This window comes from Equus przewalskii, chromosome 1 (genome assembly GCF_037783145.1).
Source record: "Equus przewalskii isolate Varuska chromosome 1, EquPr2, whole genome shotgun sequence".
Classification (NCBI taxonomy): domain Eukaryota; kingdom Metazoa; phylum Chordata; class Mammalia; order Perissodactyla; family Equidae; genus Equus; species Equus przewalskii.
Window position 1 is genome coordinate 117412516 of NC_091831.1, and position 26858 is coordinate 117439373.

General features: G+C 35.2%; 1 protein-coding gene across 50 annotated transcripts in view; it reads right to left on the minus strand.

Annotated features, from left to right (window-relative positions):
• SCAPER (S-phase cyclin A associated protein in the ER) overlaps nt 1–26858 on the minus strand; it is a 521170-nt gene that overhangs the window by 297613 nt on the left and 196699 nt on the right. For all 50 annotated transcript variants that reach the window (XR_011526452.1, XR_011526476.1, XR_011526453.1 and 47 more), the window contains 3 exons: nt 15777–15858; nt 14147–14299; nt 13245–13352 (listed from right to left, as the gene is read on the minus strand). Coding sequence is in view for 47 of the 50 variants with exons in the window: in XM_070573827.1 (XP_070429928.1) it covers nt 13245–13352; nt 14147–14299; nt 15777–15858 (343 nt within the window). In the remaining 3 variants the exon portion in view is untranslated. The remainder of the gene's footprint in view (nt 1–13244; nt 13353–14146; nt 14300–15776; nt 15859–26858) is intronic.

The window sequence follows — 26858 nt, forward strand, 5'->3', positions numbered from 1 at the left end:
TTTATTCCTCATACATGAAGTTGTAATATTGTGGATTTCAAGATGAAGCACACATAAAATTTCTATATAAAGAAGTACATGTTGCAAAACTTTGAGAGCATATTGAAGTAGAAGCAGCTTGAGTTATATAAATTTGCCTCACTGTAACCCTGTTTCTGATCCTTGATGATCCAACTGAAAGAGAGCAGCTGTGAAATAATCATCAGAGTTGCTCCAGTCTTTTAATACCATGCAAGGCCACAATTCTACTACTCCTCACAATTGACACATAAGAGCCAGAAGAGAAAGTATCAGTCTCCACTTGGTGGATGTATAAAAGTAGCCACAATTCTAGTCATTCTAAACGACCATAATCTGGAATAAGAGTTTAAGGTTTTATGTCTTTAATGTTTAGATATATAATTAACTTCATAAAGGCAATGTGTGTCAGCTACAAATAACTGCCAAAAACATACTATAAATTTTAACATTTAAAATAGCTAGAAACACTCCATTCTAATCCCTAAATAAACAGATGCCAAAATAAAAAAAAAGGACTAATTATTCTAAGTAACCCGCATAATTAAGCAACTACCATAACGCAAATAAAAAGCAGCATATATTACAGCATATATGGTCCAAGGATTCATGCAGAGAAATATGGTTGAAACAGCTTTTCACATTTGTTTAGTTTAATAGTATTATGAGACCTGTGTAGAAGTCACAGAATAAAGTTTTATTAAAAACTAAACAGCTGAAGTTTCTAAACTGTAGGTATTTGTTACCAATGAAAAATTGTATTTAACAACAAAGCAACTGTTTAAAACAAGAGATTCACAGAAGAGAACTTTATGTAGTTGTAATTTACTGATCCAATGACACAGACCCAGCAAAAACCTGAAGAAAATTATAGTTCTTTAGCTTTCTCATCCTGAATCATTGATTAGTGATCAGTATCTTCAAAACAGAGTGTTTAGCAAGAGAAAACTAATACAGAAAAGAGACTGTGATTATTAGCAGTGAAACAGCAATGGTCATATAACATCTAAAAAGTATGAAAAAAAGGTCTAACTGGACTAGTATTCCAAAATTATTAATGTGATTATCTGTTTTATATTTCTTAGCACATAGCCTTTTCCCAACTTAATCCAACTAACAGGTGAGGAAAATTTGTTCTAAAATAAATATAATAAAAAAACACTCAATAATAATCAACTTCAGAAATGCAAAACAGATATAAACAACAAGACAGTAGGTTAATAAGCCAAGCCAATATCCTGAGATTTAATAAATTTATTTACCTTGCCCTTTAGGATGTCAATAATCAAGACTGGAGGATTCAAATGAACAGCATTTATTCCACGGTATGGAGAAATTTCCCTTTTCTACCCTTAAGTCTTAGTTACTTTGTGAGAATAGGGAGGTTGGAGATGTTAAACTAAATTTTATTTCTTTCCAGCCAAAAAAAATTTGGAGATGGAAGGAGGAAATTAAAAAAAAAAAAAAAAAGTATGTCCGAAGGGAGACAGGCACATTAACTGAGAGTAATGCCAAAAGTGTTATTTTGATTCTCAAAAGAAACTGCCTCTCCAGCTGCCCCTGCCACTAAACAGGGTGTGGTCCATTAATATGGCCATGCTATATCCTCAGAAGGAAGCCCTGTGGTTCAGTTTTTCCAAGATGCCCTTAGTTCTTATGCAGTGTGAACCCTGTGATAAAGCCAGTAGGCCTGGCAAGGGCCAGAATGGAGATTATGTCAAAGACTCAGAGGTATGTAGGTAGAGAAGACTGAGGGATGGCCTGGTCAGGAAGAGGTAAATAAATGACTGATGTTCCACTGGAACATTGTGCAAGTGGAAAGAACAGATCAATAGTTCACTAACCACTCTTCAGGACTGGTGGACCACAGAAAACAAAGTGTACAGGTAAACAAGGGACTCACACTTGAAATCAGAAAAGACTATAGAATACATCATGAAGTAAGATGCCAATTTTGCCTCCTAACATGGGGTCATGTAAGCCACACTCTTCTTCCAATAAATACAGGTGCCATCTTAAGAAGATGAGCAAGTGGATGTGAACCAAGGATTGTTATTTAAAAGAAGCTGGAACTGTTTAAATTACTTAAACAAGAGGAACTGTTTAAATTATTGTAACAAACTAAGGTGTAAAGCAAACTGGTGGAGTAACGTCAACACCATGGGGGAGGGAGCTATTTCCAAAAACTCTCCTCTCTTAAGATACAACAAAAAAGGATATTCATATTATAACAGAGAACATCCACACAACACAAAAGACGTCTGAGAGACCCATGCAGCCATATGTTGGAAGGTGGAGGTGCTGGAGTCCTACCCCAAGGAAGTGGAACAAGAGAAAGCTTCTCTTCCTCCCCAAAGGACAGCAGCCCAGGGATTGCACAAAGCCTCCAAGAAGAAAGCGAGGAGGGAGTGGTGGCCCTCTGGAGGAACACCATAGATCTCTGAGGTCACTCACAGCCCAGGGGAAAGCCCCATACAGAGATGACAAGTGATCAGGGGGTGTCTTCATGAGGCCAACACCCCAGGAAAGCAGACAGTGAGGGCACAGCAAGAAGTCTCCAAGATAGCACAGGAGAAAGAAAGCATCCCTACCGCCAGCCTGGTGCCCCAGCCCAGCACCTGGGAGCTGTCCCATGGATCCCAGTGGGCTCATAATACACAGTTCATAACCTCCAACCAGTCACGAAAGGTGAAAGTGGTGAACAAATACTACCGCAATGCATAAGCACAAATCCATGGCAGCTAGTACTATGAAGATATATATTAAATCTCCAGACCAAAATGAAAATGATAAGTACCCAAAAATCAATACTCCAGAGACAGAGGTCTATAACCCAAATGACAGAGAATTCAAAATATCTACCATTAAGAAATGCAAGGAGTTAAAAGAGATTCCAGATATACAATTCAATGATTTCAAGAGCTAATTGACAAAACAGATTGAAACTTTAAAGAAGAACCAGTCAGAAATATCGGAGATGAAAAACACAATCAGTGAGATAAAGTAGAATATAGATTCCCTGAACAACAGAGCTGATAGCATGGAGGAATGAATCAGCAACAATGAAGACAGAAATACAAAAATACATCAGACGGAGGAGGGAGAACTAAGACTAAAACCAGGTGAAGAAAGTCTCTGAGAAATATCCAACTGAAATTAGGAAAGGCAACATAAAGATTATAGGTATTCCAGAGAGAAAAGAGAAGGAGAATGGAGCAGAAGGCTTGTTCAAAGAAATAATAGCAGAGAACTTCCACAGCCTAGGGAAGTGCATGGAAATCCAGGTGAAATAGGCCACCTGATCTCCTAACTGTGCCAATATAAAAAGACCTATGGAGGAGTGACTTCAGCATCATGGTGGACTGAGCTTTCCTAGTAATCTCTCCCTTCCACCATACAATGAAAAGGACATTCATACTCCAACAGAGGACATCCAAACACAACACAGAAAACGTCTGAGACACACACACAGTGATATGACAGAGGTCAGAGAAGCTGGAGCCCCCCTTGAAGAGGGTGGAACGGGGTAAGAGAAAACTTCGCTCCCTCCCCTAAAGACTGCGATGTGGGACCACGGGAGGCCTCCGAGAGGGGAGAAACGGGGGAGGTGATAATCGTTCGAGGGAACATCAAGGATCCCCAAGGGCCCTTGCAAGCTAGAGGGAAGCCCTGTACCAGGGAGAAACCTTTAACAGGGGGTGACCTCATCAAGCCAACATCCCAGGAAAGCAGATAGTGAGAGCAGGGCAAGAAAACACAGAGACAAAGCAGGAGGAAGCACAGCTCACCCCAACCACTCAGTGTTGGCTCCAGTGCCTGAGATCTGGGGTGAAGGGGAAGGGCTCAGAATACGTGGCTCTTGACACCCACCCAGTGGTAACAGGTGATAACTGTGACCAAGTAACACGAGGATGCAAAGAAAACAAAGCCACTCCCTCTAGCAATATGAAATATTACCTTAGATGTCCAGACTGGAAATTGACAAGTACCCAGAAACTAGTGCTGAGGACACAGAAATATGTAATCTAAATGACAAAGAATTCAAAATAGCTTTCATCAAAAAACTCAACGAGATAAAAGAGAATGTAGAGAAACAATTCAATGAGTTCAGGAGATACTCCACAAAAGAGATTGAAAATATTAAGAAGAATCAATCAGAAATATTAGAGATGAAAGACACAATGAAAGAAGTAAAACAAAATATGGATTCCCTGAACACTCGAGCAGACATTATAGAGGAGTGTATCAGCATAATCAAGGATAGACATGCTAAAATGCTCCAGATAGAGGATGAGAGAGAACCAAGACAAAAAAGAAATGAAGAAAGTATCCAAGAAATAGCCGATTCAATTAGGAAGTGCAACATAAGAATTATAGGTATTGCAGAAGGAGAAGAGAAGAATGGAGCAGAAAGCTTGTTCAAAGAAATAATAGGTGAGAAGTTCCTAAACCTATGGAAGGAGATGGAAATCCATGTGGAAGAGGCAATCAGACATAGTTAGCAGTAAATACGTTAATGTAAAAAGATCTACGGCAAGGCATATAGTAGTGAAACTGACAAAAGTGAACAACGAAGAAAGAATGCTAAGGGTAGCAAGGCAGATGAAAATAACCTACAAAGGAACCCTATCAGGTTTTCAGCAGATTTCTCTTCAAAAGCCTTACAGGCTAGGAGAGACTAGATGACATGTTCAAATGTTTGAAGGACAAAACCTTTCAGCCAAGAATACTCTATCCAGCGAAAATATCCTTCAAATATGAAAGAGACATAAAAACTTTCCCAGACAAACAAAAGCTAAGGGGGTTCACAGCCATGAGAGCCCCTCCTACAAGAAATACTCCAGACGGCCCACAGACTTGAAAAAAAAGGGGGGGGAATAAAGGGGTTACAAATCATGGAGTAAGTAGATAATGAGAATCAGAACAGGTTAGCAAACACTCAAGTATAGCAGTAAAGATAAAGAGAAGGATATCACCAAAAACAAAGATAATCTTGTCATTTTAACTACAAACACAACCCAAGATGGAATAGATGTGAGAAAAAAAACATAGGAGGGGACAAGGAAAAGGAATGAATTGATTTAGTCCAAGGATATGAGGCAGCATCAGAAAATGGACTATCTTACCCAAAAGATTTTCAATACAAATCTTATGGTAACCACTAAAGAAAAAAGCAGAACAGAGACACAAATAATAAACAAGGAGAAAACAAGGAAACACAGGACAAAAAAAAAAAAAAGAAACTCATAGAGCAAAATACACAGCATGAGAAATGAAGGAAATGCAAGAGAATCAGGAAACGAGAGAGGAAATGGCAGCATTAAGCCCTCATTTATTGATAATCACCCTAAACATAAAGGCATTGAATTCTCCAATAAAAAGACACAGAGTGGCAAGATGGATTAAAGAATGAGATCCAACAATATGCTGCCTCCAGAAAACATATCTCAGTTCCAATGACAAACACAGGCTCAAAGTGAAGGGATGGAAGACAATACTCCAAACTAATAGCAAACAAAAGAAAGCAGGTGTTGCAATATTTCTATCAGACAAAGTAGACTTCAAGATAAGATAGGCAAACAGAGACAGAGTGGGGCAGTATATAATAACCAAAGGGACACTCCATCAAGAAGAAATAACACTTATAAACATCTATGCAAGCAACACAGGAGCACCAAAGTATATAAAGCAACTATTAAAAACCTAAAAGAAGCTATTAACAATAACACAATAATAATAGGGGACCTCAACACTCCATTCACATCAATGGACAGATCATCCACGCAGAAAATCAAGAAAGAAACAGTGGAATTAAATGAAAACCTAGACCACTTGGACTTAACAGATATATATAGAACACTTTATCCAAAAACAGCAGAATACACATTCTTCTCAAGTGTGCACGTAACATTCTCAAGGATAGACCGTATGTTGGGAAACAAGGCAAGCCTCAATAAATTTAAGAAGACCGAAATAATTACAAGCATCTTTTCTGATCACAATGCTATGAAACTACAAATTAACTACCAAAGAAAAGCTGAGAAAGGGACAAAGATGTGGAGACTAAACAACAGCTGTTGAACAAGCAATGGAGCACTGAAGAAATTAAAGGAGAAATCAAAAAATGTCTGGAGACAAATGAAAATGAAAACATATCCTACTAACTCACATGAGAAGCAATAAAAGCAGTACCAAGAGGAAAACTCATCGCAATACAGGCTCAACTTAAGAAACAAGAAAAATCCCAAATGAGCAATACCAAACTGCACCTAACTGAATTAGAAAAAGAACAACAAACAAAGCCCAAAGTCAGGAGAAGGAGGGAAATAATAAAAATCAGAGGAGAAATAAATGCAATTGAAAAAAAAAGACAGCAGAAAGGATAAATGAAACAAAGAGCTGGTTCTTGAGAAGATAAAGAAAATTAACAAACCCTTAGCCAGACTTACAAAGAAAAAGAGAGAGAAACCTCAGACAAATAAAATTAGAAATGAGAAAGGAGAAATTACAACAAATACCACAGAAATATAAAAGATTATAAGAGAATACCATGAAAAGCTATATGCCAACAAATTAGAAAATCTAGAAGATATGGATAAATTCTTGGACTCTTACAACTTCCCAAAGCTGAAGCAAGAAGAAACACAATCTCAAGAGACTAATCACAAGGAAAGAGACTGAAACAGTAATCAAAAACATTCCAAAAAATAAAAGTCCAGGACGAGAAGGCTTCCCTGGTGAATTCTACCAAATATTCAAGGAGGATTTAATACCTATCCTTCTCAAACTATTTCAAAAAATTAGGGAAGATGGAACACTTCCTAACACATTCCATGAGGCAAACATCACTCCTATGCCAAATCCTGACAAGGACAACACAAAAAAAGGAAAATTACAGGCCAATATTGCTGATGAATATAGATGCAAAAATCCTCAACAAAATATTGGCAACACGAATACAGCAATACATCAAAAAGATCATACACCATGATCAAGTGGGATTCATACCAGGGACACAGGAATGGAACAACATCAGCAAATCAATGTGATAAACCACTGCAACAAAATGAGGAATAAAATCCACATGATCATCTCAATAGGTGCAGAGAAAGCATCTGACAAGCTCCAACAGCCATTCATGATAAAAACTCTTAACAAAATGGGGATAGAAGGAAAGTACCTCACTATAATAAAGGCTATATATGACAAACCCACAGCCAAGATCATACTAAATGGGGAAAAACACAACGCCATCCCTCTGAGAGTAGGAACAAGACAAAGATGCCCACTCTCACCACTCTTATTCAACATTGTACTGGAGGTTTTGGCCAGAGCAATTAGGCAAGAAAAAGTAATAAAAGGAATCCAAATAGGTAATGAAAAAGTGAAATTCTCACTGTTTGCAGACGACTTGATTTTATGTATAGAAAACCATGAAGAATCCATCAGATAACTATTAGAAATAATCATCAACTACAGCAAAGTTGCAGGGTACAACATCAACTTAGAAAAATCAATTGCATTTTTATACTCTAATAATGAACTAACAGACAACTCAAGAACACAATCCCATTTACAATTGCATTTACAAGTGCAACAAAAGAATAAAATATCTAGGAATAAATTTAACCAAGGAAGTGAAAGACCTGCACAATGAAAACAATAAGAAATTATTGATAGAAATTGATGATGACATAAAGAAATGGAAAGATATTAAAATGCCCATACTACCTAAAGCAATCTACAGATTCAATGCAATCCCAATCAGAATCCCAATGATGGAAATAAAACAAAGAATCCTAAAATTAATATGGGGCAAAAAAGGATGCCAAATATTTAAAGCAATCCTGAGAAAAAAAGAACAAAGCTAGAGGCATCACAATGCCTGACTTCAAAACATACTACAAAGCTACAGTAATCAAAACAGCATAGTACTGGTACAAAAACAGGCACACAGATCAAGTGAACAGAACTGAAAGCCCAGAAATAAAACCACAGATATGGACAGCTAATCTTCAACAAAATTACTAAGAGGATATAATGGAGAAAAGATAGCCTCTTCAATACACAGTGTTGGGAAACTGGACATCCACATGCAAAAGAATGAAAGTAGGCTATTATCTTACGCCATACAAAAAAATAAACTACAAATGAATCAAACACTTGAAGGTAAGATCTGAAAACATAAAACTTCCAGAAGAAAATACAGGTAGTATACTCTTTGATGTTGATCTTGAAAGGATCTTTTCGAATACCGTGTCTTCTTGGACAAAGGAAATAAAAGAAAAAATAAACAAGTGGGACTTCATCAGACTAAAGAGCTTCTGCAAGGCAAAGGAAACCAGGATCAAAACAAAAAGATAATCTACCAACTGGGAGAAAATATTTGCAAATCATGTATCTGACAAGGGGTTAATCTCCATAATATATAAAGAACTCACACAACTAAAGAACAAAAAGACAAACAGCCCAATCAAAAAATGGGGAGAAGATATGAGCTGACATCTCTCCAAAGAAGATATACAAATGGCCAACAGGCACAGAAAAGATGTTCAACATCACTAATCGTTAGGGAAATCCACATCAAAACTACACTAAGATATCATCTTATACCTGTTCCATGGTTATAATCACTAAGAGAAAAAATAACAAATGTTGGAGAGGTTGCAGCAAAAAAGGAACCCTCATACACTGCCAGTGGGAATGCAAACCAGCGCAGCTACTATGGAAAACTATGGAGATTCCTCAAGAAACTAAAAGTAGAAATACCATGACCCAGCTATCCCACTACTGGGTATCTATTCAAAAAACCTGAAATCAACAATTCAAAATGACTTATGCATACCTATGTTCATTGCACCATTATTGACAATGGCCACGATGCGGAAGCAATCCAAGTGCCCATAGACTGATGATTGGATAAAGAAGATGTGGTATATATATACAATGGAACACTATACAGCCATAAAAAAAGACAAAATTGTCCCATTCACAACAACATGGATGGATCTAGAGGGAATTATGTTAAGCAAAATAAGCCAGACAGAGAAAGACAAACGCCATATGATTTCACTCATATGTGGAAGACAGATAAACACACGGACAAAGAGAATAGTTCAGAGGTTACCAGGAGAAGGGGGCTTGGTGGGTGGGGACAGGGGGTGAAGCAGGGTACTTACATGGTGACAGACAGGTAATAATGTACAAGTGAAACTTCACAATATTGTAAACTATTATGAACTCAATAAAAAAAGCTATTTACCTAGTTAAAAATTTTTCCTTGAACCAATGAAGACGACTAAATCAGCTATGGTAGATAGCTACATATTCTCCACATATCCTTGTTACAACGTGAGAGAATTTACCACCATAAGAATTCCAAAAGTTAAAAGAAATATAAAAATTAACAATCAGCTATATTCATATGTGAATTATATACTGAATACATATACTTGTTCTCTCTCTCGCACACACACACAACTATAAAATTTTCTCATCCTATTAAAGAGAAAACGAAGGCAATGAAAGCTATGTCTTATAAGGAAGGGTAAGTTGTTTTTAGATCATTTCTCTAACTTAAAATGTACACTTATTGAGATATTGGGGGGGAAACTCACCAAGATTTATTCTAAATGAGTTCTAGTTTGTCTGCTTGACTTGATTTTCTATTGAAAGGCAAACAAGATGTTTTTCTAATATGATTATAAAAAGAGAGTAAATACTTCTGCTTCTACAAACAAAGGTAAGCAAGGTAAGGAAATGAAAGGATCTATTAGAAATCATCTATTATTTTCCAGATTGTAATCAATTCTGGGAGACATCTACTACTTCTTCTACCTCAATGTCAGGCACACTCTGGCCAAACAGATCAGCTTATGTAAGTTCATTAAACACAGTGATGTCTTTATGTTTTTATTAATTTTAAATTTCTTTTTTCTTCAATCACCTAATTAACATATTTTTTTCAATTTTAAATACTAATTTTGGGATTTTTAAAATCACACTTGGTTGCAAACATCCAAAAAATTATAGTTAAGATCCTTCATGAATCAAATGAAAATAAACTATTGTTTTCTCTCTATATAAGTACACAGTTTAACAAACAGAGCTTATATGATTTACATGATTTTAAAGCCAAGGAGTCTCAGAAACACAGAAATGCATGGATTCAAAATTTTTTAAAAAACACTTTTTAACTTCATTCTCTATATAGAATTAAATGTACTTCCTGCAACTTCCACAAAAACCACTATCAGCTTCTCTAGATAGTGTGAAAACAGGACCACAAAGAAATCAGAGTTTTAATTAAAACTACTACTTTAAATGCATTTAAAAAATTATATTTTGGATCTTATTAAAACTAGCACTCATTTGTTTAGATCTTTAAAAATCACTTACTTTTATCACCTATATTCTAAGATGATGAAAGAGAAAAAAGTCAAACATGTAACAGCTTTTTTATGAAGGCTCAAGAAATACAAGGAAAATTTCCTGATCAAATTACAATAAAAACACAAAACATTAAACCCTTCTTGCTTGGCAGTTACCTATTATGTTTAACAGGCTTAAAACAAAATGTGTCAAAGATCAAGAGTAAGTTATCTGATACGACAAGTGCATAAGGTCAAAGGTACAATTTCATAAGATCAGAGGTGGTATAAATAACATCTTACATGTCAAAGAAGAAGGGACATAGACAAGATGTATATAATATAAAGACATCACAGCTGACAAGTAATAACTTTAAGTAGAATAAGTATGTTTACTATAGATAACTCTACTGATTAAAAATAAAACTTCCACGTGAGTAAATATAAAATTGTCTTTCTATATCACATAACTCATATGCTATATTGCACACTTGTTTTCAGAAAGAAGGGGCTATAACCAAGAATAACTACATGAATTAGGTGAGAACTTAAAGAAAATTTAATTCTTTCGAATTGAAACAGTACATAAAATGAGCACGTCAATCAAATCTCAAACCACAACAGCTAAACATCAGACTATGCTATGATAGCTACAGAAGTTAGATAATATTGCACATTTTTCTTCCAAAGTGCATGAATTAAATATTCTTTCCTTATTAGAAAACACATAAAATTTAGATTTCCGTTTACATAATAGCAGTGCTCCTGAAAATTTTAAAATAAGTTTTTGTAAATTAAATAATATTTAGGTTTTTTATTAAGAGAATTTAATGAGAAATAATTTTTATAAGTAGAAGAATTTCCTTTATAATGGGAATAATGAAAATTCTAATTAATGAAGCAATTTAGGATTTTTTCAAACTGGAGCACACATATACATGACTAGTTTTAAAGAGCAAACTTCAGTAGAGAATAGGAATAATTATATGAATGATTCAAGTAAAAAGAAAAATTCCATACTATTCTCTCTTAAAATACCCATACAATTTCAGAAAAAGGCAAAAGATTATTTGAGGTAAACAAATAGATGATTAGTTCCATTTTTATTTCATTTTTATTAATAGTACCTAAAGTCATTTGGTATAACCTTTCAGTTCAATTCAACTCAACCCAATGGGCTTTTATTAAATAGCTTATTATGTGTCGAGTATTATGTCAAACAATGGATATACAGGAATTAAACATTAGGAGACTTCCAATTCCAGCCACAGTGAACTGGCTTATACTACACTAATCTTCCAACTCCAAAAGTTGCACAAAATACACAAAACATCTGTTTGAAGGCATTGAAGAACAGCCAACACAGCCAGGACTTGAGAGACCATGATCCCTAAAGGAAGGGAAAGCACATGAGGTGAGCTCCGCAATCACTATGGATTTTTTCTTAAAGGTTTATGACAATTTTTGGCATGAGAGAACAGTGCAACCTGAAAGGGGCAGTCTTATTGAGCTGAGAAGACAGAATTTGGTTTAAAGCTGACAAAGTGATGGGAACTTGAAGGGCAAAGATCCTCAAAGGGAAGAAATCATAGAGAAGTGAGCCCAAGTAACTGTGTGTAATTTCCCCTGAAGCATTTGCTATATCCAGAAACTTAGGAGAAAACAGTAGCTTCATTCCTCCTACCTAGGTAAAATTTATTAAGAACCAACCACAGAATTACCCTTACTTCCTGACAGTATCCAATCCAGCAAAGCTCCAAGTACTTGAACACCACAACCCCCCCATACACAAAATCACCTAGCACAAGCCCAAATCCGGTAAGTCCTTTCTAACACCTTATTGAGAAGCCCCATAACTCCGCATAATGTGCATTTTCCGTTCTTTGAACAAATCAATAAAGCCCATTTTATTCAACTATAGATGTGCTCCTAATGGTCTTTGCCTGGAAGGCACGGAAAAAAAATCTAAGAAAAAAGAATGAACTAGAGCTTCATATAAACATTAAAGATCAATCTCACAGACTTAAGGATGAGTGAAAGAAGCCAGACACAGAAAGTACAGACTGTATGATACCATTTATATGGAGTTCAAGATAGTACTAGTCATCAGAGACATGACAGAGCCTTCTGGAGTGCAAGAATTGATCTATATCTTGATATAAGTGGAACATACATAAAAATTCATCTATACACTTGAGGTATATATTTGAGATTTGTGTACTCTATTAATATATGCTATACTCCAAAAAACACAAAGAGTTACACACGTGCACGTACCCACAGGTACTGCCCATAAAGAACCACAACAATCTTTCATGGACATCTTAAAAGATGCTTGACCAAACATGAATTTCCCTTCTTTGTGTAGCTTTAGAAATTTGGTATTACAACTAGAACCGACAAATCTATGTCTCCATAAGAGTTGAATGAAAAATATAAAAATACATATTTCAATCTAAATTCCATGTAAACAATAATTATTGGTAGTTAAATAATGCATTTCCAAACATTTCTAAATATTGTACTGATAATATGAAATTTATATTGTTAACGGTTTTCCAAGAAATGTAGAGCATCACTAGATAATGTTTTTCTTGTATTACTGAAATATCAAAATACCATGACTTTTTTTGCACTGCAATTATATAAATAATAGTACTAAATTCTTATTTTTATGTTTTTTGTTAAATTAACATGTATACTAAAATTATGACACATTTGTGTACTATATGTAGTAGTAATTAAATATTAAATATAGTTTTAATCATGCAAATATATATGAACATGGAATTCTTCACAATAAAAGAGAACATACTAGGTACTCAATACACATAAACAAACAAAAGTAAAGCTTACCACTTCTTCGTCTGAAAGTTCACGTCCTTGGATGCTACTATTCTCTCTCACAGCTTGCTGGTGTTTTTTTCCTTTAATGTGGCTAAAAAGATACACCTCTGAAGAGATCTAAAACCATAAAATGAAAGCAATGTAATCAACATATAATTATATCTGATTTTAAATATTACACATTCAATTTGCAAGTTGAGATCGCTCTTTCACATATTAGGCATAAGAATATTTTCTTCAGAACACAATTCTGAGAATCCTCTACAAGATACGGTCAAAAAAGGCATGTGATCATAGCCAACCTTAACAGGATATCATTTCCTTTAAGTATCAAGGTTCAAGTTTCAGCATTAAAAATGCTTCTTTCCTTGGGGCCAGCCCAGTGGTGCAGCAGTTAAAAGTATGCACGTTCCCCTTCCCGGAGGCCTGGGGTTCGCAGGTGCGGATCATGGGTGTGGACATGGCACCGCTTGGCACGCCATGCTGTGGTAGGCATCCCACATATAAAGTAGAGGAAGATGGGCATGAACGTTAGTTCAGGGCCAGGCTTCCTCAGCAAATAAGAGGAGGACTGGCAGTAATTAGCTCAGGGCTAATCCTCCTCAAAAAAAAAAAAAATGAATGCTTCTTTTCTTTTTCAGTCCCAATACCCAAAAATATTGTCTTGGGCTATAATTAAGCAGGTATACATCCATTTTAGTAGCAACTGCATGCTTTGGCACTTTGTGCTGCCACTCATAAATGCTGATACTATTTTTCTACTACTTACTTTGCATAAAAATCATGAAAGAAATCCAAGTACCCAGCAGATGCCTTAGTATAGATAAATTTTAAAAGACTGGGAGAATATACTTCCATAGTTTAGTAATAAATCATAATATATCATCACAATATTGATAATGACAACCTACCAGGACACTGCAGAGAGAACACTGCTTCTTTCTTTCATAAGGGGTCAGTTTGGGGGCATAATCAGTATTTGCATGTCGTCCACTGCTTAACTCAGCAGCTTTTTCTTTTCTTTGTTCAATCTGTTCCATGTGCCTTCGAATGCTTTCATCATGCTGTAGATGAAGTCAGAGTGTGAGAATATCAAAAATTATTCAAATTATACTGAGAACTTGAAAAATAATATTTCCATTAAACTTTCTAAAATAATAGGAGAATATCCTAATCCAATGTAAACTTGAACACTGAAGACGAGAATCTACATAAAGCCCTTTAATAGAACGTTTCCTACACTGTGCATCATGGAACTATACCATGGGATATTAATGAGTGTTTTTGTGAAAGAGGTTCTACAGTTAAAAAACATTTGGAAAGTAGTCAGTTAAAGCTAAACGGGCTTTTAACACAGTGCACTATGACTCAATAAACCCAGCCTATACTAAGCAACATTTTACACAGGTATTTGACTACACCACACATTTGAGAAGCACTTCCTAGAACACACTATGGGAAATGGTGACCCACAGGTAAAGATCAAGCTTATCCTCATGGCAGACAAGGCCCATCATGAAACAGAACTCTGCCCACATCTACTCTATCACTAGCTGTTCTACACCTCCAGTGACTTCCCAGAAAACAAAAAACAAATAAACCAAAAAAATAGTTTCAGACTTCTGACTTCATGCTCATACTATTTCACATGGCTGGAATGCCATCCCACCCGCCTACCCATTCAACTCATCTTTCTTTCAAGATTCAGCTCAGGAATTATTCTCTAAAATTATTTCCCTAACTGCTGAAACCCTTCAAGTTAGATTAAGTGCTCTCCTCTGTACTTCCATAGCACTCCATGTATACCCCTAACATAGGGAAATTGTCTGTTTAGCATCTGAATCTCACAGTAGATTATTAGTTTTTTGAAACTTAGAATCATATCTTACTCATCTCTGCATTCCCATGCCTACCACAAGGCTCAATAAATATTTGCTGCATTAAATTTAAATGAATGATAAAGTTCTAAGACTATACAAATAGTAACATATAGCCCTCTACCTTACAGAATTTACTGTCTCTGTGAGGAACTAACATGTAAATAATTGTAACAACGTGAAAAATTCATACTGGTAGAAACTCTAATACTACTGGCAAAGATTTTCTAGAAAATATCAGTTTATCATAATCTCCCAAGCTACAATTGTGCAATCCTAAGCACTGAAATCAAGTGAAACAAATTATAGTCATCTTTTAGTTTATTTCTAAATAATTAAATCTATGAATATCAGAGGGCTAGTAGTAATGCCTTCAAATCATTAATGAATTGCTTAATAAAAACAAGAAATGTTAAAATTCCTTTAATTTTTTTCCCTCAACTGCTTTACTTTATTAAAATAAATTTAGTGAAAACTAAACTGTCTGAAAAGACAGTTGAGTTAGAAATAATTGTAGCTTACTCATATAAATCTTGTAATCCAGAGACTAGAAACACGAATTAATTCAATTTTTCATACAATTAATTCAATATATAAAATTTTAAGCTCATGCTCCACTGACAAGCTCTAAAATTTCAAAAATTGAAATATATAATATCCCTACCTTGAGCTGAATTTTCTTCTGCAGCTCTTCCATAGCTTCTTGTTGAGCAGCGGTTAGGGCTGCCAGTCGTTCTTCCCTATCTCTGTAAGAAGACAGTAAAAATTATAAACTCAACTGCTTGGAGTAACAAATCTCATGAGGATAAAAAATACAATTAGGACACATAGGCTTTATGTTCTGAAAGGTTATTACAGCCATGCACCGCATAATGACATTTCAGTCAACAACAGACTGTATCTATGACTGATCACACAAGACTAGTACCAGATAGCCTGGGTGTGTAGTAGGCTATACCATCTAGGTTTGTGTAAGTACACTTCTATCATGTTCACATAACAACAAAATTACCCAGTGACACATTTCTCAGAACATATCCTCAACGTTAAGCAACACAACTGCATTCTTTAGAATTATTTTTGTCTGAGTGCCTACTAAGTCTCAGGTACACCACTTATTAAATGTTTGGGGAGCAACAGAGATTATTAGTTATGAAAATAGGATTCTGAACCAAGGAATGGGTTTAAATATTAGCTCTGGGACTATCATTTAAATATGGCACGTGGAGGGGCTGGCCCAGTGGTACAGCAGTTAAGTTCACACGTTCCACTTCGGCAGCCTGGGATTCACCAGTTTGGATCCCGAGTGTGGACCTATGCACCACTTGTCAAGCCATGCTGTGGTGGGCATCCCACATTTAAAGTAGAGGAAGATAGGCACGGATGTTAGCTCAGGGCCAGACTTCCTCAGCAAGAAGAGGAGGACTGGTGGCAGATGTTAGCTCAGGGCTAATCTTCCTCAAAAAAAAAAAAAAATGAATGAAATAAAAAAAAGTATGGCATGTTGAAAACATACACTTATCTCTGTTTCCTTCCAAAAATCCACTAAAAACACAAGAAAGGAATAGAAAAGTCATAAACTCACAAAGATAAAGAGAACAGGAAAGGAAGCAATCACAAACAAACTATGAGACATACAAAGAAGTATGACCTAGTTTAGGAAAAAAGCAGTATGACCTAGTTTAGGAAAAAGGCAATCAACCGAAACTGTCTCTGAATGAAGGCATATGTTGGTTTTAGTAGGCAAAGACTATAAAACAGTTACTATAAATATATTCAAAGAATTTAAAGAAAGTATGTCAAAATAACAAAAAATATTATGACAATGATTCAACAAATAGAGAATCTCAACAAAGAAACAGTTAAAAAAAAATTTTTTCCTATAAAAGGAACCAGGAATCCTTAAATAAATGGCTGATTCTAGGTGTGGAGCAGGAAAAGCACAAGATTAGTCTGAAGCATCTTGCAGTGCCAGAAAGTAAGGAAGTGCTCAAAATACAAAATGATGAAGTATGTCAAAGGGAGATAGGGGCCAAATGAAAGAGCTCACAATGTCCAAAGCTGGAACAATGTAACCAAAAAAATAAATAACATAATACTGGTTAATAACCCAAAGTATAAAGTAAATGTAAATGAGTCCACATTGACTTAAGAAAATAATTTAATAAATAAATGACAGAGAACAGACAAATGTCCTCTACAGAAGAATTGCAAATAATTGATGTAGGAATTTGTCTCTCAAGGAGGTGGACTTTTCAGTGTGGGCTATGCTTAGTGGCTCGGCTCAAAGGAGGATAGCATAGGGAAATTATAAAAGTAACCATACAATGGAGAAACCTAACAAACACTACCTTAGCCAGGTGATCAAGGTTAAAAAAGTCATTGATAAGTCAATCTGATAGCATGAACCTTTGACAAGTTAAGAACGGTAATTCACATTCACCTCTGTGGTCTTTCTTCCAAAAACTCATAACATCAGTCTACCCATGAGAAAAACATCAAACAAATCCTGAGGAACATTCTATAAAATATCTGACCACTACTCAAAACTGTCAAGGGCATCAAAACTATGGAAAGTCTGAGAAACTGTTACAACTCAGAGGAGCCTGAAGAGAAATGACAATTAAATATCTGAAGAAATACCAGCCAAAAATTTCCAAAATTTGATGAAAAACATTAATGTACAGAGTAGGATGATCATGAAGAGAATCAACTTAGACAAATCATAGTCAAACTGGGGAAAGACAAACTGGAACGGAAAACTTTGAAAGCAGGAAGAAAAGAACAACCCATCATATACAGAGGAAATACAATATGATTAATGGCTGACTTTTCATCAGAAACAACAAAAGTGAGAAGCTTCAAAGTCTCGGGAAAAAACCCACAAACTCAATATTCAGGAAAACTATCATTCAAAATGAAGGCAACATGAAAATATTCCCAGATAAGCAAATATCAAAATAATTCAATGAAAGTAAAACTCCCTTACAAGATATACTGAAGGAAGTCCAACTAGCCAAAAGGAAATGATGCCAAAGGGTAACTCAAATCCACAGGAAGAAATGAAGTACACCAGCAATAGTAAATATGTGGATAAATATAAAGCAATGTATAAATATATTTTCTGTTTTATTCTCTTCATTTTTTTGAAAAGTGTGGGGCTACACAAAGAAATAATTATAACACAATATTGTTGAGCTTATGACATTTATAGATCTATGTGACAACAACACAAGAGGAAAAGGACATAGAGTTGTATCGGAATAAAGCTGCTCTATTTTACCAAAATTAATTTACTTTTAACCCGAAGTAGTTTGTGATAAGTCAAAATGAATATTGTAATAAACAGAACAATCACTAAGCAAATCACTAATATAGTTTTAAAAATAAAGAAGAAAATTAAAATGATGTACTAAAAAGTATGGGTTTAACAAAAAAGAAGGCAGTAAGGGAGAACAAAAAAACCTGAGACACATAGAAAACAAATATCAAAATGGCAGACATAAATCAAATCATATTAATAATTACATCAACTGAGATTGGACTAAATACTTCAATCAAAAGGCAGAATTTTAAGACCAGACAGGAAAACAAACCTCAACTATATATAGTCGATAGAGACACACTTTAGATTCAAAGATACAAAAGAATGAAAGTAAAAGGACAGTAAAGACATATCATGTAAACAATAACCATGGTTACATTTAAAACAGAAAAAAAAACCTCTGATCATAAGACAAGAAATATTTTTTAAACCAAAGAGGGACATTTCATAATGTTGAAAGGGTTAATACCCCAGGAAGACATAACAATTATAAATTATATGCCCCTAATACTGAAGCACCAAAATAAAAGAGCAAAAATTGTCAAAACTGAAAAGAGAAATAGACAATTCAACAATTATATTTGGAGATTTCAATAATCCTCTCTCAAGAATTAATACAACTGAAGAGAAAATCAGTAAGTATACAGACAACTAGACAACACTATCAACTAACTTTACTTGACTGACATTTAGAGTACACATCATCCAACAAGAGCAGAATATACATGCTTTCCAACATCACGTAGAACATTCTCCAGGATGGTCTACATCCAGGGGCATAAAATAAGTCTCAATAAACTTAAAAGGACTGAAATAATACAAAGTATATTCTTCAACCATGAAAGATTTAATTAGAAAACAACAGAAAAATTGGAGATATCCCAAAATATAATGAAACTAAATAACATGCTTCTAAATAACTCAAGAATCAAAAAATCACAAGAAATATTATAAAATATCATGAATTAAGTGAAAATGAAAAATTACATATCAAAATTGATGGAATGAAATTAAAGAAGTGCTAAGAAAAAAATTTATACCTTTAAATGCTTATATTAGAAATGTAGAAATACCTAAAATCAATAAACTAGTTCCAACCTAATAAAAGCAGGAAAAGCAGAGCTAATCAAACTGAAAGTAAGCAGAAGGAAAGAAATGATAAATATTAAAGCAGAAATCAATGAACTAGAAAACAGAAACACAATAGAGAAACTCAATGAATCCAAAAGTTGGTTCTTGGAAAGATCAACAAAATGCATAAACCTTTAACTAGACTAATAAAAAAAGAGAGAGAGAGAAGAGATACAAATTACCAAAATTAGAAATGAAAGAGGGATATCACTATAGATCACACTGAAATTAAAATTCTTATAAGGAACTATGACCAACTTTATAAAGAGAGACAACTTAGATGAAAAGGAAAATTCCCATAAAGTCATGAATTATGAAAGCTGACTCAATAAGAAACAGAAAAATCTCAACAGACTAATAGCATGTGGGGGAAAAAACACAATAACTGAATTGGAATTTAAAATTTTCCTAAAAGAAAAATCCAAGTACAGATGGCGTCACTGGTAAATTCAAACATCTAGCAAGAAATACTACCAAACCTATGCAAACAGATTATACAAATAGTGCAGAAAAAAAAGACTTCCCATCATGATATTCTATGAGGCTAGTATTGCCATGACACAAAAGCCAGAAACAGACCTGATAAGAAAATTACATATCATTAGCTCTTATCAACATATCCTTAACAAGAATTCAATCATGTATAAAAATGATTATACACCATGACCATGTAAGAATTAACCCATAAAGGCACGGCTGGCTTAATATCAAAAAACGGATTAGTGTAGTATACTGTATAAAACAAAGAATAAAAAGCACAGGATTGCATCAGTGGATACACAAAAAGAAGCATTTATTTAACCAAATTCAAAGTCAATTTATGTTAAAAACTCTCAACAAACTAGAAACAGAAGAAAACTTCTTCAACCTGATAATGGGGATTTATGAAAAACCTACAAAAAACATCATAAAATAATAATGCTAAATAATGCTAAAATACTGAATGCTTTCCCCCTAACCTCAAGAACAAAGTAAGAATATGCAATGTCACAACTTATATTAATATTAAACTGTAGGATCTAGCGAGTGCAATAAGGCAAGAAAAAGAAATTAAAGGCATCCATATTACAAAGCAAGAAATAAAACAATCTTAATTTGCAGATGACATGAGCCTTTAGGTAAAATATCTTTAAAAAAACAAAGAAAGAAAACACTACCAAAACTAATAAGAGTTGAGCAAGATCATAAAAAACAAGATTGTAGAATGAAATATATAAACATTGACCGTATTTCGATATACTAGCAAGAAATACTACCAAACACGAAATAAAGAAAATAATTCCATTCACACTGGCTTCAAAAAGAGTACTTAGGAATAAATTTAAGAAAACAAGTACAAGACCTATATATTAAAAACTACAAAACATTGCTGACAGAAATTAAAGGAGATATAAATAAAGAGAGCCACACACCATAGTCATGGATAATAATACACCATATTGTACAGAGGGCAATTCTCTCCACAATGATCTACAGATTCAATGCATTTCCTATCAAAATTCCTGCAAGCTATATTTTAGAAACTGGCAAGCACACTCTAAAAATTATATGGAAATGCAATTTTGAAACAGAACAAAGTTGGAGAACTTACATTACCTGATTTCAAAAGTTGGTATATAGCTACAGTACTTAAAGCAGTGTGGGGCTGGCATAAAAAGAGACACATAGATATCTAAAGAACAGAATACAGTCCAGAAATAAACTCTTACATCTATGATTAATTGATTCTGAACAAGCGGCAAGGCAATTCAATAGTGAAAGGATAGTCCTTTCAACAAACGGTGATGTGATAAATGAATATCTATGCAAACAAATAAATTGAGATCTCATACCACATATAAAAGTTAACTTGAAAGGAAATATAGGGGCTGGCCCCATGGCCGAGTGGTTAAGTTCGTGCACTCTGTTTCCGCAGCCCAGGGTTTTGCTGGTTCAGGTGCTGGGAGCAGACATGGCACCAATCATCAGGCCAAGCTGAGGCGGCATCCTACATGCCACAACTAGAAGGATCCCCAACTGAAAAAATATACAACTATGTATATTTTTGGGGAGGCTTTGGGGAGAAAAAGGAAAAATAAAATCTTTAAAAAAAAAAAAAAAAGGAAATATAGACCTAAATGTAAGTGCCAAACTGAAACACTTCTTGAAGAAAACATAGGAAAAAAACTTTGTGATTTTTGAGTTAGGTAAGATTTCTTAGGACACCAAAAGCACTACACGTAAAAAAATTTTGATATATTGGATTTTGTCAAAACTAAAAACTTTTGCTTTTCAAACGACAGTATTAAGAAAATAAAAAGCCACAGATAGCAATTCACATACTGAAAATAATGTGTACTCTGAATAAACAAAGAACTCCTACAACTCAATAATAACAAAATGACTCACTTGAAAAACGGGCAGAAGGTGTGAGCAGACATTTCACCAAAACAGATACATGAATAACTAATAAGCACATTAAAAGATACTCAAAAACATTAGTCATCAGAGGAATGCAAATTAAAATCACAGTGAGACAGCACTACATACCTACTAGAAAAGCATACATTTAAAACACCGATCCACCAAGTTTTGTCAAGTTTGAAGAAATTGAAACTCTTTCACTACTGGTGGCTATGTAACATGGTATACATCTTACCCTATAATCCAGCCTTTTATCTCTTAGCTATTTACCCAAGAGAAACGAAAGCATATGTCTACGTAAAGACTCATACACAGATGTTCATAACAGCTTCATTTGTAATAGCCAAAAAAATGAAAGTAACCTAAATGTCTATCAATAGAAAAGCAGACAATAATTTGTGGCGTATATATACAAATACTACTTGGCAATAAACAAAAAATGCAAGCTATAGGTACAAACAACAATATGGAGGAATCTCAAAATAATAAAGCTGAGTAAGGGACAAAAAAGAAAGTAAATCAGTGGCTTCCTGGAGATGAGTGTGGAGGAAAGGACACATGGATTACCAAGCAGCACAAGAAAATTTGGGGGGTGAGGGGTGATGGATATCATCATTATCTTGACTATGCTGATGGTTTCACAGAGATTACATACGTGAAAACTAATGAAATCGTACACTTCAATAAGTTCAATCTTTTGTATGTCCACTATACCATAATGAAGTTGTGCAAGAAAATTTTTTTAAGATTGTTAATTGCAAGTTTAGGCAAGGATACAGAACATCTAGAATATTCAAAATGCTACTGTAAATGTAAACCAGAACAACTACATTGCTAAACACTTTGGCAGTGTCTACTAGAGCTGAAAATTTGTATACCATAAGGACTAGCAATTCCATTCTTAGGCATAAAGCCAGCAACTAGACCACCATGTGAGAAATGTGGATAGTGATTACTGTTGAGGTGGAAGGAGGGGCAGTGATTTGGAACGCACATGGGGGCTTTTGGGGTGCTGGTAATGTTCCATATCTTGCCCAGGTTGGTAGTTACATGGGTATGGTGATAACTCATCAAGCTGCAAATTTATTGATTTGTACGTTATTCTATTTATGTTATAGTTTATTAAAATGTTTACTGATTTAAAAAATATATAGTTACCTCGCTCTCCAGATTGAAAGCCTTAAAAGTTAGTTAACCAAATGCAGTGATGGCTTATATAAGCAAATTCTAACAATACATCAAAACCAAGTTGGGTTTATCCCAGGAATACAGGCTTGACTGAACATTAGGAAAATCAATGATCATATTAACAGATCAAAGGAGAGATTTTTGATGATCATTTCTATATAAGTAGAAAAAGCATTTGCTAAAATTCAGCTCCAATTCATGATTTGAAAAAATTCACAATTTAAGAACAAAAGGTAGCTTCTTTAACCTAATAAAGGACATCTGTAAAACTTAAATATACTATATTACACAGTTAATTGCTGACAGCATTCCTTTTAAGGTGCCCACTAGAGAAATAAAAGGATAGAGATCAGAGAAAAAGAACACAAACTATTTTTATTGGTATATGATATGGTTATTTATGTAGAAAATCCTAAAGAATCTACAGATTAATTATTAGAATTTTTAACAGAATTTATCAAAGTTGCTGGAAACAAAATCAATGGTATTCTTAAACACTAGCAATACACAGGTTTGAAAAAATTTTAGAGATTCTATTTCTAATAGCATAACAAACATAAAAGAGGATAACTAAAAATAAATTTCATAAAATGTGTCAAAAAATTCGAAATAAACTTAACTAAGGAAGCAGAACACTTACAAAGTGAAAACTACAAAACTTTGCTGAAAGAAATTAAAGACAAAAAAATGAAAAGACATTTCATGTTCATGAACTGGAAGACCCAGTATTGTTAAAATGTCAATACCACCTAAAGCTAGGCACGGATTCAAAGAAATCTCTATCAAAATCTCGATGACTTATTTTGCAGAAATAGAAAAAAAAAAAAATCTATCCTAAAATTCACATAGAATCTCACGGGACACTGAATAGCCAAAATAATCATGAAAAAAAGAACAAAGCTGGAAGATTCCTGATTTCAAAACTTACTACAAAGCTGCAGTGATCAAAACAGTGTGGTACTAGCACAAAAGACTAGATTATATATTATAATTATACATGGACTAGAATTGAGAGCCAAGAAATAAACCCTCAAATATATGGTCAAGTGATTTTTTTTGAGGAATATTAGCCCTGAGCTAACTATTGCCAATCCTCCTCTTTTTGCTGAGGAAGACTGGCCCTGGGCTAACATCAATGCCCATCTTCCCCTACTTCATAGGTAGGATGCCTACCACAGCATGGCTTTTGCCAAGCAGTGCCATGTCCACACCCAGGATCCGAACTGGCGAACCCTGAGCCACTGACAAGCGGAACATGTGAACTTAACCACTGCGCCACCGGGCCAGCCCCTGGTCAAATGATTTTTGACAAGGGTGCCAAGACCATTGAATGGAAAGGACAGTATTTTCAACAAGTGGTACTGAGAGCGATGTCAGCATCATGGCAGAGTGAACTTGCCTGGGATTCTCTCCCCTCTAACATACAATGAAAAGGGACATTCATACTCTAACAGAGGATATCCTAATACAACACAGAAACATCAGAGAGACACACGCAGCCATATGATGGAGGTCAGAGAGGCTGAAGGCCTTGTTAGAAGAGGTGGAACAGGGTAAGAAAAAACTTTGCTCCCTCCCCTAATAGACTGGAATCCATGACTGCAGGAGGCCTCTGAGAGGGAAGGGACCGGGCAGGGGATGATTTCATGGGAACATCAAGGACCCCTGAGGGCCCGTGCAGCCTTGAGGGAAGACCTCGCCCAGGGCAAGAGCTTTCACAGGGGGTGACCTCATTAAGCCAACACACCAGGAGAGCAGATAGCGAGAGAAGAGTGAGAAGGCCCAGACAGCACGCAGGAGAAAGTACCCCTTCCTCGACCTGCCCTGTGCCTGCTCCACTTCCTGGGATCTTGGCTGAAGGCAGAGGGCTCAGAATACGCAGCTCTTCACCCCACCCTGTGGCGATAACCAAATAATATCAGGATCCATAAGACCAGAGTCACCCCCCCAGCAATATCAAACATTATATCAAATCTCCAGATCACAGAGAAAATGACAAGTACCAAAATTCAGTCCTAAGGACACAGAAATATGTAATCTAAATGACAACGAATTCAAAATAGCTATCATCAAAAAACTCAATGAGGTAAAAGAGAATGTAGAGAAACAATTCAATGAGTTCAGGAGCTAATTCATGAAAGAGATTGAAACTATAAAGAAGAATCAATCAGAAACATTAGAGATGAAAGACACAATGGAAGAGATAAAACAAAATACAGATTCCCTGAACACTCAAGTGGACATCATAGAGAAGCATATCAGCATAATCAAAGATAGACATGTTGAAATGCTCCAGAAAGAGGAGGAGAGAGAACTAAGACTAAAAAGAAATGAAGAAAGTCTCCGAGAAATATCTGACTCAGGGAGGAAATGCAACATAAGAATTATAGGTATTCCAGAAGGAGAAGAGGAGAATGGATCAGAAAGCATGTTCAAAGAAACAATAGAAGAGAACTTCCCAAACCTAGGGAAAGAGAGGGAAATACGTGTGGAAGAAGCTTCCAGATCTCCTAGATATGTCAATGTAAACAGACCTACTGCAAGGCATATACTAGTAAAACTAACAAAAGTGAATGACAAAGAAAAAATACTAAGGGTAGCAAGGCAGAAGAAAATAACCTACAAAGGAACCCCTATCAGGCTTTCAGCAGATTTCTCTGCAGAAACCTTACAGGCTAGGAGAGAAGAGAACGACATATTCAAATATTGGAAAGACAAAAATTTTCAGCCAAGCATACTCTATCCAGCAAAAATATCCTTCAGATATGAAGGACAAATAAAAACTTTCTCAGACAAACATAAGCTAATTGAGTTGTAGCCACGAGACCCCCCCCAACAAAAAATCCTCAAGAAGGCCCTTATACGTGGAAAAAAAAGGGGGGGGAGAGGAAGGGGTTATAAAGCATGGAGTAAGGAGACAAATAAGTAGACAGAATAGGATAGCAAATACTCAAGTACAGCATTAAAGAGAAAGGGAAAGAAAACACCAAAAACAAAGATAATCTTATCATTTTAACTACAAACTCACAACACAAGATGGAATAAGATGTGAGAAAAACAACTTAGGAGCAGAGGAGGAAAGGGACTGAATTGGTTTAGACTAAGGAAATAAGAGGTCATCAGAAAACGGACTATCTTATACACGAGATTCTGAATACAAACCTCAGGGTAACCACTCAACAAAAAAGCAGAACAAAGACACAAATAATAAATAAGGAGAAAACAAAGAAATACATCATAAAAAACTACATAATTCAGGGGCTGGCCCCGTGGCTGAGTGGTTAAGTTTGTGCGCTCTGCTGCAGGCAGCCCAGTGTTTCGTTGGTTCGAGTCCTGGGCGCAAACATGGCACTGCTCATCAAACCACACTGAGGTAGCGTCCCCCATGACACAACTAGAAGGACCCACAATGAAGAATATACAATTATGTACCGGGAGGCTTTGTGGAGAAAAAGGAAAAATATAAAATCTTTAAAAACAAACAAACAACAGCAACAAAAAAAACTACATAATTCAATGGGTAGACCAAAACACACAGGACAAGAAACAAAGGAAAAGCAGGGGAACTGGAAAACAAGTGATAAAATGACAGTATTAAGCCCTCATATATCGCTAATCACCCTAAACGTACATGGATTGAATTCTCCAATAAAAAACAAATGGTGCTTGGAAATCGGATAGTCACATGCAAAAGAATGA